The sequence below is a fragment of the Engystomops pustulosus genome, chromosome 3 (assembly GCF_040894005.1).
Source record: "Engystomops pustulosus chromosome 3, aEngPut4.maternal, whole genome shotgun sequence".
Lineage (NCBI taxonomy): Eukaryota > Metazoa > Chordata > Amphibia > Anura > Leptodactylidae > Engystomops > Engystomops pustulosus.
In genome coordinates this window covers 217,233,333-217,250,940 of record NC_092413.1, presented here as the reverse complement: position 1 = coordinate 217,250,940, position 17,608 = coordinate 217,233,333, and the positions used below count along the sequence as shown (strand labels likewise).

General features: G+C 43.7%; 1 protein-coding gene across 4 annotated transcripts in view; it reads left to right on the top strand.

Moving 5' to 3' along the window:
* Nucleotides 1-17,608, top strand: part of MSRA (methionine sulfoxide reductase A) — a 253,807-nt gene that overhangs the window by 123,709 nt on the left and 112,490 nt on the right. For all 4 annotated transcript variants that reach the window (XM_072143825.1, XM_072143824.1, XM_072143826.1 and 1 more), the window contains one exon: nucleotides 3,485-3,604. In XM_072143825.1, coding sequence (XP_071999926.1) covers nucleotides 3,485-3,604 — 120 coding nt within the window. The remainder of the gene's footprint in view (nucleotides 1-3,484; nucleotides 3,605-17,608) is intronic.

Below are 17,608 nucleotides of genomic sequence, written 5' to 3'. Positions count from 1 at the left end.
CGCTTGCGTCGGGCTGTGTGCCTTTTTTGGGGATTTAACAGGTTTTTGCGCACATGATCCGACTGATTCGGGCTGAGCGTGGGATTTAGCATCCAAATTGTGTCGCCGGTGGACGGCTAAGTCAATGAGCCCCTATATTTTGTGCAGTGTACGAGGAACCGGGCGCAAAATGTGGTGCAATAAACAAAAAATGTTATTCTTCGAGTCGGTATATTCTAATGAAAAATGTAAAGTTTTTGGGGAGAAAAAATAAATTAGCACCACATCAACAGGACCTGTGCAGTTGTGCACGTTCCATGGCGACTGTACCTTACATTAGAGGAAACGTATCAATGTTTTTGACCGCACATTTATTTTTATTACAAGGCCACACCCCCTTTTTTAAGGCCACACCTCCTTAGTTGCACTAGTCTGGAAAGTGTCACATTATAGGCCTGATAAATGTGGCGCAAGGCACTTTAGACTAAGTTTAGGTTTTTTTTCATGTGAATGACGTCCGAATTCTTGTGCAGGTGAATTAATAAATTCCCACCAATGAGCAGCTATTAAAAAATAGATTATTTAAACTCTATTATAGTACAGTAATTTTCATTGATGATGTTGATATTTTGTTAATAATTTTTTTTTTTTTTGTAATTTGTGTCCATGCCTATATTTTTTCATTCACTAGTTACATCTGACTTTTTTGTATTTTTATGTTGTTTTTTTTTAATAGTACAGTTTTTAAAAATCTTTTATGGTATTTAGCGTTGTAACTTTTTTTTTTTAAATGACAGATTATAATTATATTTTAATTGTTTAGTTTTTTTTTTTAAATGTTATTTTAATTTATCAATCATTGTTTATGTCCAAGTTGCTTTTTTGTTATTTTTTATATTTACTCTTTCCTTTTTTCCTTTTTTGACATTTTTTAATGCCGTATATGTTTTTTTTTTTTTTTTAAATGATCTATCAAATAAAATAGTGATTAGAGATGAGCGAACCCGAAGTGTGTGTTCAGGTTTGGCGTTTGGGCATGTTCCTCCTGACCCGGACATAATTCTGGGTTTATGCTGAACAGCCAATCCAGCAAATTAAAGGGGTTTTCCCACGAACTAAAGTTAGGCCCTATCCATGGGATAGTGCCTAACTTGCTGATCAGTGGGGGTCTCAGTGCTGAGACCCCTATAGATCACTATAACGAGGGGTCCGTCAGACCCCTTGTTGCTCGGCTCTGTCAGTGCTCAGCGATCTCCGTCAGCGCCATTAATGGAGGAGAACGGTCATGCGCGGCCGTTTGCTCCATTAGTCTGGCAGAGCGGCGAGGGGTCCAACGGAGGTACATGGGACCCTGCGTTTTCGCAATCTGTGGGGGTCTCAGCACTGAGACCTCCACTGATCAGCAAGTTAGGCCCTATCCCATTGGGCCTAACTCTAGTTTGTAGGAAAACCCCTTTAATACCCCTAACAAATAGCCATGACTATGAGGGGGACACCCTGGCCAATCACAGCCATGGATAGTTGTTAGGGGCGTTCATTTACCGGATTGGCTGTTCGCCACCAATCCAGCAATATGTCCGGGTCAGAAGGAACATGCCCAAAAATCAAACCCGAACCGACACTCCGGGCTCACTCAGGTGAATGGCTTTGTTTCATTTTTGTCGTGTCGTTTTGTATTTTTCAGTTTTCTATGTGATTTCTTTGTCAGTGTTTTTTGCTTTTCTGTCTTTTGTTTGCCCATTGTTTTTTTATTTCTTTTTTATGTACTTTTTTTTTTCACTTTAATGAGCATTCATTCTTAAACGTTTGTGTCTGTATCACGTTGATAGCTACATGTTATGTAACTTTAGTTAATTTTTTTTTTTCTAAACTTTTTATTTTATCAGCCGTCAGTGATGTCTGACTTGTTTCGTTGTCAGTTCTTATTTTGCCTATTATGTTTTTTTTTTTTTCGAGTGTTTTATTTTTTTTTAATGCACTAAAAGTTGTACATTGTGAATGTTCCAGACGTTTCAGTGCGTCGTGTTCCTGAACAGCGCCGACCAGACTTGTTTTTTTTTTTTTTTGCATTGTGCTGGTAACATTAGCAGCTTTCAATCATTCCCCCGGAGCACGCCCTTTGTTCCTCTTGCACTTTTGTTCTCCGCTCTGTGGGTGCGTTTTTTAAAAACACTCCCCGCTAATATTTGATAAAATGTTGTTTTATGTTTTTTTTTCTAACTATTCTTACCATTGAAATGAGTCATGAATGCAGGAGGACTGGTTCAAGCCCATGCCACAGACTTCTGAATTACTTCTAATTGATTCTATTTGGGTAACAGAAAATAAATAAATTTGCTACAACTTAACAATGAGTAAAAATTTTTTTTAAAAAAAGAGAAATGGTTCAGGGCTGATTTTTTTTAATGGCACTTTTCCCACCTCTGTTATAAAATTCCTTATTAAGGTATATGGGGACCTCTTAAAGTCCCCCCCGCCCCCTAGCCTCCCCCTCCCTTCCCGCCACCTTGGGGAGACCAATGCAGAAAATTACTAACAAATCAATTTTGGGACAGAAAAAAGTGGCCTGCTGAAGCCAATCCCATAGTGGTCACTGTAAACGTAAAAAGGGGTCGTGTTCAGGAGTTTTGATCCCCTGACATTAGTCGGCTAGAGCAGCTCCTCCCCCATCTTTCAGTCCTGCAGAATCGGCTCACTACCTCCTCCCATGGGAGTCAATAAGTAGCGACATTAAAGGAAATCTACCATCAATGTCAAGAAAGAGAAACCTTTGATAGATCCAGGCTCTGTGACTGTGGAAATATTCTTATATGTGTTTTATCCATGGCCTCCCTCCTTCTAAAATCAACTTTTAAAATGATGCTAATGGACCAAAAGGACGTTAAAGTAGACCTCAAAGGCTGCTACACTGTGCAGGAGCATTGACCACCTTCCATTGTCTGAGACTAAATCAGTTAGAGAGAGGGGGAAGTACAGAGGGAGCAGGGAGACAGCCTGTGAAGCTTATGCTCTGCTAACACCCCACTCCATAGCTTTTCTGGCTTATTAGCATAATTATAAAAGTTGATTTTAGAAGCAAGGCGACCATGGATAACAACTATAAGAGGATTATCACAGTCACGGCGCCTGGATCATCGTTTTTTTTTTTTCTACTGTCAGATGGGTGGAGCCAGACTGTCTGCTCCAGCCAATGACAGTAGAGAACCTGGTCAGTGTATTGGGTACTGAAACTATTCCAAAAAGACTTCCTAGTGTCGGGAGGATAGACCTGGGACCTCGCAAGTTTACACTAAAGTATTGATCTCCTGGGAATGGTGGAGACTAGACAAATAATTCCAATAACTCCAGAATTTGTGGAACATCACCTATTAAAGGATCGGCTGTTCTCTCAGCCCCCGAGCCCCAGAACCCTTACTGTCCCTCTCCTCTTCCTCCCAAAACCTGTTGTCACTTTTTAGGCTTATACAAGGGTTTCTTTTGACCATTATCTATATCTTTTTTGCAGGCATGGGCTGTTTCTGGGGGGCAGAAAGGAAATTCTGGAGACAGAAAGGAGTCTATTCTACACAAGTTGGTTTTGCAGGAGGTCATACCCCCAATCCTACCTATCGAGAAGTCTGCACAGGTAAGTGTCTTCACAGCGTTGACATAGTTGGAAGAAGTACCACCTATAGTAACTCATTGGAGTTTTACAAGCCATGCCCTTCACGTATTACCTTGTACATCTTCTGGTGTCCTATTTTACAATCAGGCCCACCTCATGGGTCCTAAGGTGGGAATCTGTGCCAAAAATAAAAAGGAGCAGTGACCCATGTGTTATTTGTCCCTAACTAATCCTTGCACACCCCTGGTGGTAAAAAGCACCTTCTCCATTTGTAGGTATCTGGGCTTTAAGGTTCCTAGGTTTCTCCTCACAAAGGTGTGTGTTCTGCTGATATACTACCAATTCCTACTTTTGTTATAGAGCTTCATACTTGACCTTGAGCCATAGCTTCCTGCCCTGACCTTAGTCTTGTGTCTTGGACTCTGCTTGGTGCCTGCCCTGACCCTGGCCTGTCTTCTTACCTCTCCCCTCCAAGAGGTAGTGGCTTTATGATCCTGTCACAGCAAAGTCCAGATCCTTTGTCTTGAGTAAGGGGTTTGCAAAGTGGGTCCAGATCCCAGCGATTGCATTGAGACTCCTGGCACCAGCCATTAAGGTGATGGACCATCCATTGGAATACAGAACTGGCACTTGGGAAAAACCCACAAGCACAAATGTCACTGATTACAATTGGCTGCATCCTTCATGGGTTAATGTAAAGTATAAGATCTCTATTATATGTCAGTGTAGTAAATGTATCTCTGTAGGAATGATTTTCATCCTGTTTGGGTTGTTTTATGGTTTTCCTCCAGAATTGATGGGTTAATGATCCGGGAAGATGTTGATCCACTCATTACTAGGCCTATATCATCTAAGTTTCCCAGCAGATAATTGAAGGAAACCTGTTAGTTTCAGTCTCTATAGTAACCAGGCGCTGAACGAGCCGTGAGAATGAGGTGTTCTGTCCTTAATGAGACTGGTTCAGATCCGTTCCTGGTGTAGCTGTCACTGTCAGGATAATGGATCCATGTTGTGCCTCTGACACTTTTAGTTCCATTTCCATTGTCTCCGGTAGGCCGAGGAAATGTCATTAAGGCAAGGTCATCGCTCCACTAGGAGGACTTTACATTTTATTTCTCTTGTTGCCTATCTTGCTTACTCTTACATTTCTTCGAAAAGCATCATGGGAGCTGTCATCCACGTAATGACCTAATGACCTTCCATGGTGTCCATCACTGTTCTCCTACAGAATACATTTATCTAATTGAATCCTGCCCCCCCCCCCTTCCGTCATCCTTATCCACAGTCATGGAATCTTATGAAGTGTTGAATGGAAATTCTTCCAAGAGATCCCTACAAGATTAGTCCCCACAGGACTAAAGACAATAGGGCACATTTATTTACCTGGTTCCTGCACGATCCCCGAGGTTTGTTGTCCGACGAGGATGAAGTCTTCAACAAGATCATGCGCCCGATATCCTGCATGTGTCGCTTCCCTGCTCAGGTCCGCCGGAATTCACCTTCTTCTTCCCGGTGTATGTGAGTGCATTGTCTTGCGATACAATTTGACTTGTTAAATCCCGCACGTTGTCCGAATCCGTCAGATTGTCCGTCGGCCACGCCCCCCAATTTGTGTCACGTGAAAGCCAGCGAGATTGCGCCACAGTTGCGGCGCAATCCCCGACACGATCCCCGAAAACGTTTGAAAACCCGATGGAAATGCGGCTGTGGGACCTTAGTAAATAAGCCCCAAGGTGATGTTTGGGATCAGCTTCTGTAAAAAACATAAGAACTATGGTTATTCTTACCTCTGTACTTACCTCTGGTCCAATGCACTGCATCCCATAACCATTGGTGTGTGTTGGGCTACAAAGCCTCAGCAGTGACTTAGCGCCCTCTTCTTTAGCCAAATAGAGACTGCAGCCTCATGTGGCAATGGACATGATGTCAATGTGACGTCTCGGGATACCAACAGAGGCCGGTGGTGACGAGAGGTGCCAACCTGGACCGAACATAGAAATCTTGAGTTTGACTTATCTATTGTAAGGAAAGCAATAAGCGAGAAAGATAAGGCGTTTAAGGTGCTAAAACGTGAAGGTAGCGATGAGGCATTACAGGATTATAGAGAGAAATATAAATCCTGTAAAAAACAGATAAAGGCCGCAAAAATAGAGACTGAGAGAAATATTGCCAGGGAGAGCAAAAATAATCCCAAATTATTTTTCAAGTATATAAATGATAAGAAACTAAAAACAGAGAGTGTGGGTCCCCTTAGAAATAACATGGGGGTCATGGTGGAAGGAGATGAGGAAAGGGCCAATCTACTGAATGTCGCCTTCTCAACTGTCTTTACCCAGGAATATCCCCTGGTGGAAGACACAATGAGGAATAATGTTAATTCTTTTTATAATGTGAACAGTTTAACCCAGGAAGAGGTACGGCGCCGCCTCGCAACCACTAAGATAGATAAATCACCGGGGCCAGATGGCATACACCCCCGGGTTCTGCATGAATTATGTACGGTGATAGACAAACCGTTATTTTTAATATTTGAAGATTCACTGAGGACTGGTTATGTTCCACAGGAATGGTGCATAGCAAATGTGGTACCAATATACAAAAAAGGATCAAATAGCGATCCTGGAAACTACAGACCCGTGAGTCTAACTGCTGTGGTGGGGAAAATATTTGAGGGGTTTATTAGAGATGCTATCCTGGAGTATCTCACTGTGCACAACCTTATAACCCAGCGTCAGCATGGGTTTATGAGAGATCGGTCCTGTCAGACTAATCTGATTGGTTTCTACGAGGAGGTAAGTTCAAGACTGGATCTGGGGGACGCTGTGGATGTTGTATATCTGGACTTTTCAAAGGCATTTGACACCGTGCCACATAAAAGGTTGGTATATAAAATGAGACTGCTGGGAATAGGAGAAAATCTGTGTATCTGGGTAAGTAATTGGCTTAGTGATAGAAAACAGAGGGTGGTCATTAATGGCACATTCTCAGATTGGGTTGATGTTACCAGTGGAGTGCCACAGGGGTCAGTATTGGGGCCACTTCTCTTTAATATTTTTATTAATGACCTTGTAGTGGGTTTACACAGTCAAGTTTCAATATTTGCAGATGATACTAAGCTGTGCAAAGTAATAAATACTGAGGTCGATAGTTTAGCATTACAGAGGGATTGGTGGAAGCTTGAGGAGTGGGCAGAGAAATGGTTGATGAGGTTTAATGTAGATAAATGTAAAGTTATGGACTTGGGCCATGGAAACAAAAAGTATAATTATGTTCTAAAAAGTCAATTACTTAGTAAAACTGAAGCTGAAAAGGACTTGGGGGTATTGGTGGATGGTAAACTTAATTTTAGTGACCAGAGCCAGGCGGCTGCTGCTAAAGCAAATAAAATAATGGGATGTATCAAGAGAGGAATAGATTCTCATGATAAAGACATAGTTTTGCCCTTATACAAATCCCTGGTCAGACCACACATGGAATATTGTGTACAGTTTTGGGCACCAGTATATAAAAAGGATATAGTAGAGCTGGAACGGGTGCAGAGGAGAGCAACCAGGATTATTATGGGAATGGGGGAACTAGAATACAATGACAGATTACAAAATTTGGGATTATTCAGTTTAGAAAAAAGACGACTGAGGGGAGACCTCATTACAATGTACAAATACCTAAACGGACAGTACAAGGATCTCTCCAAAGATCTTTTTATACCTAGGCCTGTGACCAGGACAAGGGGGCATCCTCTACGCCTAGAGAGGCGATTCTACCATCACCATAAACAGGGGGCATCCTCTACACCTAGAGGAGAGGAGGCTCTACCATCACCATAGACAGGGGGCATCCTCTACACCTAGAGGAGAGGAGGCTCTACCATCACCATAGACAGGGGACATCCTCTACACCTAGAGGAGAGGAGGTTCTACCATCACCATAGACAGGGGTCATCCTCTACACCTAGAGGAGGGGAGGTTCTACCATCACCATAGACAGGGGGCATCCTCTACGCCTAGAGGAGAGGAGGTTCTACCATCACCATAGACAGGGGGCATCCTCTACGCCTAGAGGAGAGGCGATTTTACCATCACCATAAACAGGGGGCATCCTCTACACCTAGAGGAGAGGAGGCTCTACCATCACCATAGACAGGGGGCATCCTCTACACCTAGAGGAGAGGCGATTCTACCATCACCATAAACAGGGGGCATCCTCTACACCTAGAGGAGAGGAGGCTCTACCATCACCATAGACAGGGAGCATCCTCTACACCTAGAGGAGAGGCGATTCTACCATCACCATAGACAGGGGGCATCCTCTACACCTAGAGGAGAGGAGGCTCTACCATCACCATAGACAGGGGACATCCTCTACACCTAGAGGAGAGGAGGTTCTACCATCACCATAGACAGGGGTCATCCTCTACACCTAGAGGAGGGGAGGTTCTACCATCACCATAGACAGGGGGCATCCTCTACGCCTAGAGGAGAGGAGGTTCTACCATCACCATAGACAGGGGGCATCCTCTACGCCTAGAGGAGAGGCGATTTTACCATCACCATAGACAGGGGGCGTCCTCTACGCCTAGAGGTGAGGAGGTCCTACCATCACCATAGTCAGGGGGCATCCTCCACACCTAGAGGAGAGGAGGTTCTATCATCACCATAGACAGGGGGCATCCTCTACACCTAGAGGAGAGGAGGTTCTACCATCACCATAGACTGGGGACATCCTCTATACCTAGAGGAGAGGAGGCTCTACCATCACCATAGACAGGGGGCATCCTCTACACCTAGAGGAGAGGAGGTTCTATCATCACCATAGACAGGGGGCATCCTCTACACCTAGAGGAGAGGAGGTTCTACCATCACCATAGACAGGGGGCATCCTCTACGCCTAGAGGAGAGGCGATTTTACCATCACCATAGACAAAGGTTCTTTACTGTAAGAGCAGTGAGACTATGGAACTCTCTGCCGCAGGAGGTTGTTATGGCGGACTCTATGTACATGTTCAGGAGAGGCTTGGATGCCTTTCTGGAGAGAAAAAATATCACGTGTTATGGGGATAAAACATTTATTTAATAATTAAAGGTTGGACTTGATGGACTTGAGTCTCCTTCCAGCCTTATATACTATGATACTATGATACTATTCCAATAAGTGTAAGGTCAGACAGGTTGAGGTTGCCTCCTGAGCACCTATCACCAGCTCTTACACTACTAAACTACCAGACCCCTCAGATAGAAGATAGAAGTTCACAGTATGAGACAATGGGGCACATTTACTTACTTTTCCTGCGTGACCCCCGACCGGAAGAAGATCGTGCACCCGATATCCTGCATGGGTCGCTTCCCCGCTCAGGTCCGACAGAGTTCACCTTCTTCTTCCTGGTGCATGTAAGTGCCTGATCTTGCGACACAAATTGAAAGTTAAATCCCACGGTTTGTCCGAATCAATCGGATCGTCTGACGCAAACCCCCCCCCCCGATTTCCGGCGCGACCCCCGAAAAGCCGGAAAAACCCACGGAAATGCGGCCGCAGGACCCTTAGTAAATAAGCCCCAATGTCTCATACAGGTCAAGTAGCTTCCTGGAGTTTTTCTCATTCTGGCATAAGCTGTAATGGGACCAGAATAACATAAATCCATTTGACACGTGAAGGTCATACAATAACAATGGTGGAGGATTCAGTCTTTCCTAAATTACGAGATTTCCCAAATACGAGTTTAAGGCTTCTGAGAGTACGCTCCATCGAGGACCTTCTGGATCTGGTGAAAGATATCATTGCCAGTAGGTTTGAAAGAATTCTCCTGAGATTACTATTATTTTACAATACTTTGGATTGTTCCGATGGGTCTCCACGGCCCTTCATTTTGGATATATCGGGTGGATTTTCAGCTTTGAAGCTTCCACCCTCGAACTCTGTTCTTGGCGGGCTGTAAAGTACTATAAATAATTCTACGTTAGATACAGTAGCTAGAGAGGGGTTTGGGTGTGTCCCGTGCCGACCAGGACATATTTGGCAAATTGGCACCCCTAGCGACTAGCCATGGCTGTGATTGGCCAGGGATCTCCTATCTCTAATAGTATCCTCTATATTACATTACTTCTTTATAAAGCAAAAATGAGAATTAATCACTCGCTGTCTCTGGTGGATTAACTGTATGATGCAGCAAATTCCCATTAACAGAAGAACATGTGTTCGGCGCAGCGTTGCAAATTCTCGCTGTAAATAATTGTGTTTTATGTCGGTTGAAAGTAAAATAAGCAATGCTTCTCCGTCACAGCGAACCCTCTTATCCATGTCCCCAATCCCCCCGAGTCTGACGCTATAAATTTCCATGTCTGTGGTGGAATATTCAGCAGCTGCACATTTTATTACCATCGTGTTCAGATATTCAGGACTGTTGCTTTATAACTAAGATGTGGATTAGAGGACGGAGAGCCGTATATTCAGTGATCTAATGGTTGTTATACGCAATGGCTCTAACCCTACTTCTAACAGATAAGGAACTAAATGGAGTTCTAGTTTCCGTTTAACAAGGTCTATCAGCCCCTACATCATCCCCAAAGTGAACCCATCTTCTAGTGAGCAGTCCTGCAGCTCGGGGGCTTCTGTTTTGGAGTGTTGTGCAGTTGGTGGCCTCTGCTCTGATGGCTCATTGATGCTGGCGACATCCAGTTTGTGCAGAGGTCTTCGATGGGACCAGTTATTGGTCCAGTGGTGACCTTCGTATTAAAGGATCTTGGCATTTGATGCTAGAAAACTGGTGTGAAAATATATCAGTAAATTTGGTCAAACTTCTAATGTTTACGGGACCTTTCTATTCTCCTCCAGTGGCAGATATCAGAGGAGATGAGGTTGGAAAAAGTTGGATTTCTACATTGCCCATAACCTCTTGTAGTGTCCTCCATTCATTTAGCCAAGCCAATTTTGGGTGTCTATGAAGGAGTTAGGAATGATAGCCATTGGATAATTATACACAGTTTTTTTACCCTGGAGGTCAGAGGTATCTTCTAAAAAGTATGGTTTTTAGGCCAGTTTTTCATTTCCTATAATGCAACAAATGTGAACCTATCTTAATCCGGTTATAGATAGAAAATTAGATCTGCTGAGTGTCCAGACATATCCTTTATGCATGTGTATACTCATATCCATCACATTGCTCCGCAGCAGTTGCTTCTTGTATAGATGTAGACCAGTTATTGGTCAAGTGGTGACCTTCTTATAAACAGGTCATGGCTCCTACGCTGGTTTTAGGAAACCAATGTGGAAATAGATTGGTAAGTTTGGCCAAGTAGGACCTTTTGATTTTTCTCCAATGGAAGATAATAGAGGGGATGAAGTTGGAAAAAGTTGGAATTCTATGTTGCCGGTAAACACAAGTAGTTGGCCCTCCATTCATTAAGCCAATCTAATCTTGAGCGTCTATCAAGTAGTTGGGAATTAATGCCATTGACTGATCCACAGTTTTCTAACCTGCATGGTCAAATCTTGACCTACAAAGTCCTGCGAGCTTGACCATTCCATGGAAGAACATGAAGAACACCATAACCCTCGTCAGTGGTATCTGCTAAAAAGTATGGTTTTTAGACCCGTTTTTTAATTTCCTTTAATGCAACAAATGTGAACCTATCCAAATCGGGTTATAGATATAAGTTTATCTCTGCTGAGTCTCCGAACATATCCTCTATGAATGTGTATACTCATATCCATCACATTGCTCCGCAGCAGCTGCTCCTCGTAACTTGTCATTCTTCCACTCGCTAGACGGGATGTTGATGACTGGATGGGAGTTGCCTCTCAGTACGTCTAATTTTCATCCCATTTTTCCTCGTGCCTGGTGCTCGTCTAATAAGAGGGCTGGAATAATGGTTGTGTGAACACGCCACATATGGCAAGTGCAGCTGTTCCAAGTTCAATGATAAGATGCTCGCTGGTACTTAAGCTCGGCGCCTGGTCTACTCATTGCTTCCGTAAGTACACGATAATAATATGCCACTCAATGAAAAGTTGAACGCCGTTTGCCGAGCCCCAGCTTGCCTTTAATTGTCCAGGTTTTATTTCTATCTCTAGCAGGAAGCCATTTTTTTTATTCCTTCGCCTTCCCTAAGCCCCGGCCTTACAATTTTATCTTCAGCTTTCTGGAAGGAGCCAGATGCAGCATCAATAGAACCTTCTGTCCATCTCTCTCTCTCCGATATTAAGCCCAAAATTGTTCAGAAAATGGCAGCCATTTAGCGCAACATTGATGAATGTGATTACGCAGCGCATTAATTCACAGCCACACATTGTGTTATTACAGGCCAAGACGCCCGCAACGGCTGCAAACAATAGGGCAAAGACATCTTAATTGTAGAGAGGGAACTTATTGTAGGATGTTGAGGATGGATGAGGCCACCGAAGCATTTGCAGAGACCTAGGCGAGATGTCATTGTGAGCAGATTGTGTTTGATGTGGCAAGTGCCGAGGCATAAGGCGTCCAGTGCCTCCATTATGTCACTTGTATCTAGTGAGTTATTACAGGATTACAGCAAGAGAAGTTTTTGGGGAAATCTGTACAATAGGCGTCTCCAAGGCCTAATGATGAGATGCATTTGGGCAGTGAGGATACCGGTTCTGTATGGGATCCTGACACACATTCGCTCTCCGATGTTGGAGTTTGAGCAGTAGTTCCTGCACCCTTGTAGGTTGGTGAAGATGGCATCCCACCGGGTGATAAATCTGAAGACTGGGGCACACGAGGTAGTGTGTTCTCTTGGAGACGTTCCTAGGAAATTCTTGTTTGTGGAGCATTATCCTGCAGCTGGAAGCCTGACCATGAGAGGAGATAGGTGGCCACAGGAAGACCTGTATATATCATTAAGCTGTAACTGTCTCTCCCATCACTACTAGCGATGACTGTCTGTCCTATACCATGGCCCCCACATCATCACACCAGCAGGGGGCAGTGTGTCCTCCTATCACTACTAGGGGTGACTGTCCTATACCATGGCCCCCACATCATCACACCAGCAGGAGGCAGTGTGTCCTCCTATCACTACTAGGGGTGACTGACTGTCCTCGCGAGGCCTCCTTACTCTAACCTGACCAGCATCAGATCCCAAACAGAAACAATTTGTCACTGAAGATGTTATGATTATTGTCTGTAGTCGTCCTCCTTCATAGACCAGTGCAAATGAAGGTGATAGCGGCTCTGTAGTCTGTCTATGGCAGGACATGTAATGGGCACCATGGTGGCCAACCTGCCTTTTACAAAACACCAGGAAATGATTTGGGTAGAGACAGAGAGAATAATGAAGGTGTAACCTGTGCCCTAAGTGACAACCCTACAATAACCTGTATTAACAGAGAATAAAAAATACATTCCTTTAATATGACACAACCACTGAAGGTGAGCACCCACTAATGACTGGTGCCAGCTATATTATTATTATTATTATTATCCACAATTCTACACTAGATTTGTGCTTTAATATGACACCTAGGACACAGCATTTTTATTTAATCTTCCTGAAATGATATAAGATTTCATATGAAGAGACAAAAATTCTCCAGGAAACAAATCTATCAATAAGTTATTCTACTATAGGCAGTCCCCGGGTTATATACAAGATAGGGTCTGTAGGTTTGTTCTTAAGTTGAGTTTGTATGTAAGTCGGAATTATATATTTTATCATTGTAATTCCAGCCAGAACTTTTTTGGTCTCTGTGACAATTGCATTTTAAACATGTTGGGTTGTCATAAGAACCAATATTAACACTAAAGCTTCATTACAGACGCCTGTGATAACTGTTATAGCTGATTATTATAGCCTAAGACTAAAGTACAGTAAGTTACCAACATCCAGAGGTCCGTTTGTAACTAGGGGTCGTCTGTAAGTCGAATGTTCTTAAGTAGGGGACTGACTGTACTTTCAAAATCGAAATTGTAGCTAAATACTATTAATTCTTCTTAAACTGATGCCCTCCACCTGGTTACCTCAAATGGTGGGAGTTGACATGGGATGGGAGGGTTTGGAAATACATGTGAAATGTAGAGACCCAGAACTTTTGGTGCTTTCAGTCTTCTAAAGGTGATGTCCCATATACAGTTCTCCATCTGATGGATTTGTAATACAGGGGTTGGTTACACACATAAAAAAAAGACTACTTAGCTCATAGGATTGGAGTTGTCGTCTTGCGGTACGGTTTTGAGTAGGGTTGCACGATGCATCGAAACAACTGGGTTTTTGGTACTGAATAACTTGTGCTGTTCTACAGACTCCTTGTATTTGTCTGCAGGGGACCAGAGAAGGGACAACATCATCGGGAAAATATCACCATCTGTCCATATATGGGGTCTCTACATCTCCCAGGGCTTCCCCAGATACAAGGACTCTATGTTATCCAATAAAATAAGAGATAGAGATACAGGACAGAACCTCTATCCACTAGACCAGTGATGGCGAACCTTTTAGACGCGGAGTGCCCAAACTACAACCAAAACCCACATATTTTTCGCAAAGTGCCGATTCGACAATTTAAGCAGTAACTTATTACTCCCTGCCCAGTTACATGTTTAAATTGTATAGGCACCTAAGGACACCAATACAGTAGAAATAAGGAGAAGAAATTTGGATTATCATGGTAGCTTCCTTCTAGGGTTCTGGGATGCTTTGGACTGCAGGAGGCCTTGAGTCCTGTCTGGCGAACTCTGCGCTGGGGTGATGGCACAGGTGCCCATAGAGAGGGCTCTGAGTGCCACCTCTGGCACCCGTGCCATAGGTTCGCCACCACTGCACTAGACTATGGACTTACTAGTTATCAATGGGAGGATTTTATGTAACTAAGAGCTTCACTACAGCCTCCATAGAGTTACTGTGACACAGGCTTTAAGGGAACCTATCATCAGGAGCCCTTTTTCTGGCTCCCCCATGTCTCCATAGAGAATAGCGTACACATTGGCAAAAGGTTTTTTATAGTAAAAATGGCTTTTCCCATAAAAAAAGATATCTTAGATCAAAGTTTACATTTCTGTATGCAGATCTTTGTCCCTAGTCCCATGGGAGTGGCCAGTGAGGAGTGGTCGCTCCCACCCTCTGGAAACAGCTCTGTCATTCATCAAATTAAAATTTAAAAAAAACTTCCCATGTCCACTATGGATGTACGTGGTCCGCATGCGAGACAAAATATTGCACGCTGCAATTTTTTCACTGTCTGCACATCCGTGAAAAAAAACATTATGTGAACAGACCCATAGGAAACAATGGGTGCGTTTGCCATCCACAAAAAAAAGATCGCATACGGACATCAAAAACACCCGTCTACATGAGCCCTAAATGGTACTATTCAGTATTTTATATTAACATTACCAAGACAACCTTTACAATACATATACTACACTGTCATAAAACACTAAAGCCTCTCCAGGCAAATTACTGGTAACCGTTACCAATCACATGTGTTGGAAATGAAAATGCGATCAGGCTGAGCCCCACCCCCAGACGTTTGCATTGCATTTCTAAACACAGTGGGTCAGATTTACTTACCCGGTCCATTCGCGATCCAGCAGCGCGTTCTCTGCGCTGGATTCGGTTCCGGCCGGAGGTAGTTCCTCCGCCGTCCACCAGGTGGCACTGCTGTGCTGAAAAGCATCGGAACGTGCTGGAGTTCACCGGGCCGGGCTGAGTGAAGGTAAGTGCAAGCTCCGCGACAGATTTTTTGTTTTAAATGCGGCGTTTTTTCCGAATCCGTCGGGTTTTCGTTCGGCCACGCCCCCCGATTTCCATCGTGTGCATGCCAGCGCCGATGCGCCACAATCCGATCGCGTGCGCCAAAATCCCGGGGCAATTCAGGGGAAATCGGCGCAAATCGGAAATATTCGGGTAACACGTCGGGAAAACGCGAATCGAGCCCTTAGTAAATGACCCCCAATGTTAACGTTTTAAGTCACCACACCCTAAACATTCAGATAATACTTTCTTTTTTTTTTTGAAAGTAATGTATCATATCGGGTATCATATCGGACTCAAACTTCTGGTATCGGTGCAACCCTAGTTTGGAGTCACATCTAAAAAATTTTGACTTTGTTGGCTTGAAGACACAATTAAAAATTTGAGCAGGACTTTCATTTCATGTAATAATCATAGCCACCCAAAACTTTTGGTGCTCTCATTCTTCTATAGTAGAAGTCCTTTGATAAGATTGGAGGGGGGGGGGGCATGGGGGTTGTAGAATTTGGAAAGAGAACAGAAGTGAGTTGCTTGAATATCCCAAAACCTCGTTCTGTCAGGACCTGCACAATGGTGGAGACCAGGTCAAAACCATGAGCTTCCAGCTGCAGCATCAAGAACGATTGTGCATCATTATCAACTATAGACAGATGCTGCATCTTCCCAACAAGAGATACTTGGCACAAGAGAGGTCCACATTTACTATCTCAGTCACGTTCCTTGGGGGCGATGGAAGGCCGAAAACAATTTAGAATAATATCAGTAGAAATCCAGGCTGATTGTAGCTCAGGCAGAAGCGGAAGACCCTCGGCATTAGATTCACTTCATGAATCCCATAGAAAATTGATTGTGGTCTTCTTCTGTTGAACCTCTGTTGGGGAAGATTGCTTGGCTGGCCACCAGCACACAGTTCATAGTATTATTCTGCCGAAGATAAAGCTGCAGCATTCTGCTAAATTTCTTAAAGAGGAAAAAGCTGTGTATACTTTCGCAGTCTTCTTTTGGTTGTAGGATTTATGTCTTGTGGGATTTCAAGATATTTTGGTTGTGGACACGCGCAAGCCACTGTGGGACGTTTGGCATCTTTAAGATGAAGTTGTTGCATCTGATAACTCAGACCCTTAGGCTTAAATTTCGAAAAGAAAGCTGACAATCGAAATGACTACTGGCTGTTGGGTTAGTTCCAGTCTTTCTGTAGGAAGGAAACCTTATCAGGCTATTGGACTGCCACAAAATTTTGGGCAACCTACCAGAACTCTGGAACAATGATCTGCTCAACATTACCACAAGAAAGATCAACTGGTTTCCCCCCCTCCTTGGAGCTCATTAGAGATGAGCGGATCCGGTGTTCAGGTTTAGGATGCAGTTGCTAAGGGTGTCAATTTGCCAGATTGGCCGTTCGCTTGCCAATTCAGCAATATATCTGGGTCGCAGGGCCGAATCTGAATGTGAATGTCAGGTCCGCTTATCTCTAGACCTCATCCTAGCTGCCGTAGGGATACATAACGATAACGTTTACAAAATTGCACTTGCAAATCAGACATAATGGGTCACATTTACTTACATTCCCATTGGAGTTCTCCGGAAGTGCATTGTCTATGTATAATGCCCTGTGCCGCGATTCACTAAGATCGTGCGCCCGATATCCTGCATGTGTCGCTTTCCCGCTCAGTTTCCCGGAGTTCACCTTCTTCTTCCTGGTGCATGTGAGTGTTTGGGCTCACGACAGACTTTGAAAGTTAAATCTCGTGCTCAGTCCGACTCAGTCGGATCGTCCAACGGCCATGCCCTCCCGATCTCTTGTCGGATGGAAGCAGCGCAGCTGTGCCACAATCCGATCGGGTGCACCTCAATCTCAGCGCAAACACTTGTTAAATACCTGTCAAAGTCGTGCAAATCCCGAAAAAGACTCAAAATCCGACTAAAGTGCGAGCCCCAATGGCTTCAAACATTTTGGGGGAAAACCCAATATCAGAGTTACTGTCCAAGACACTCTGCTGTAAATAACTTTAGTAATATGGTTTGCCAATATCATTTTATTTGTTTTGCTCCAGTCTCTTCACTTTTATCGATAGAGAAATTGTCTCCTACCAGCCAAACCGAGACGCCTCTATTTCAAGGGAATTTCCCTTCGTCAGTATAGGGCGGTTTTACTGGATTGTTGGAAATGCAGCTAAGGTGATGGGGTAGAAGTAGAGCTTATGAACAACAAGAGGCAAACTCCCTGAAACGGGGCTTCTACAGATTCCTATAGTCCCCTAAGTTACATGTGTAGTGAAGAAACAGCAGAATTATATTTGGCCAACAGACATCCGAAGAG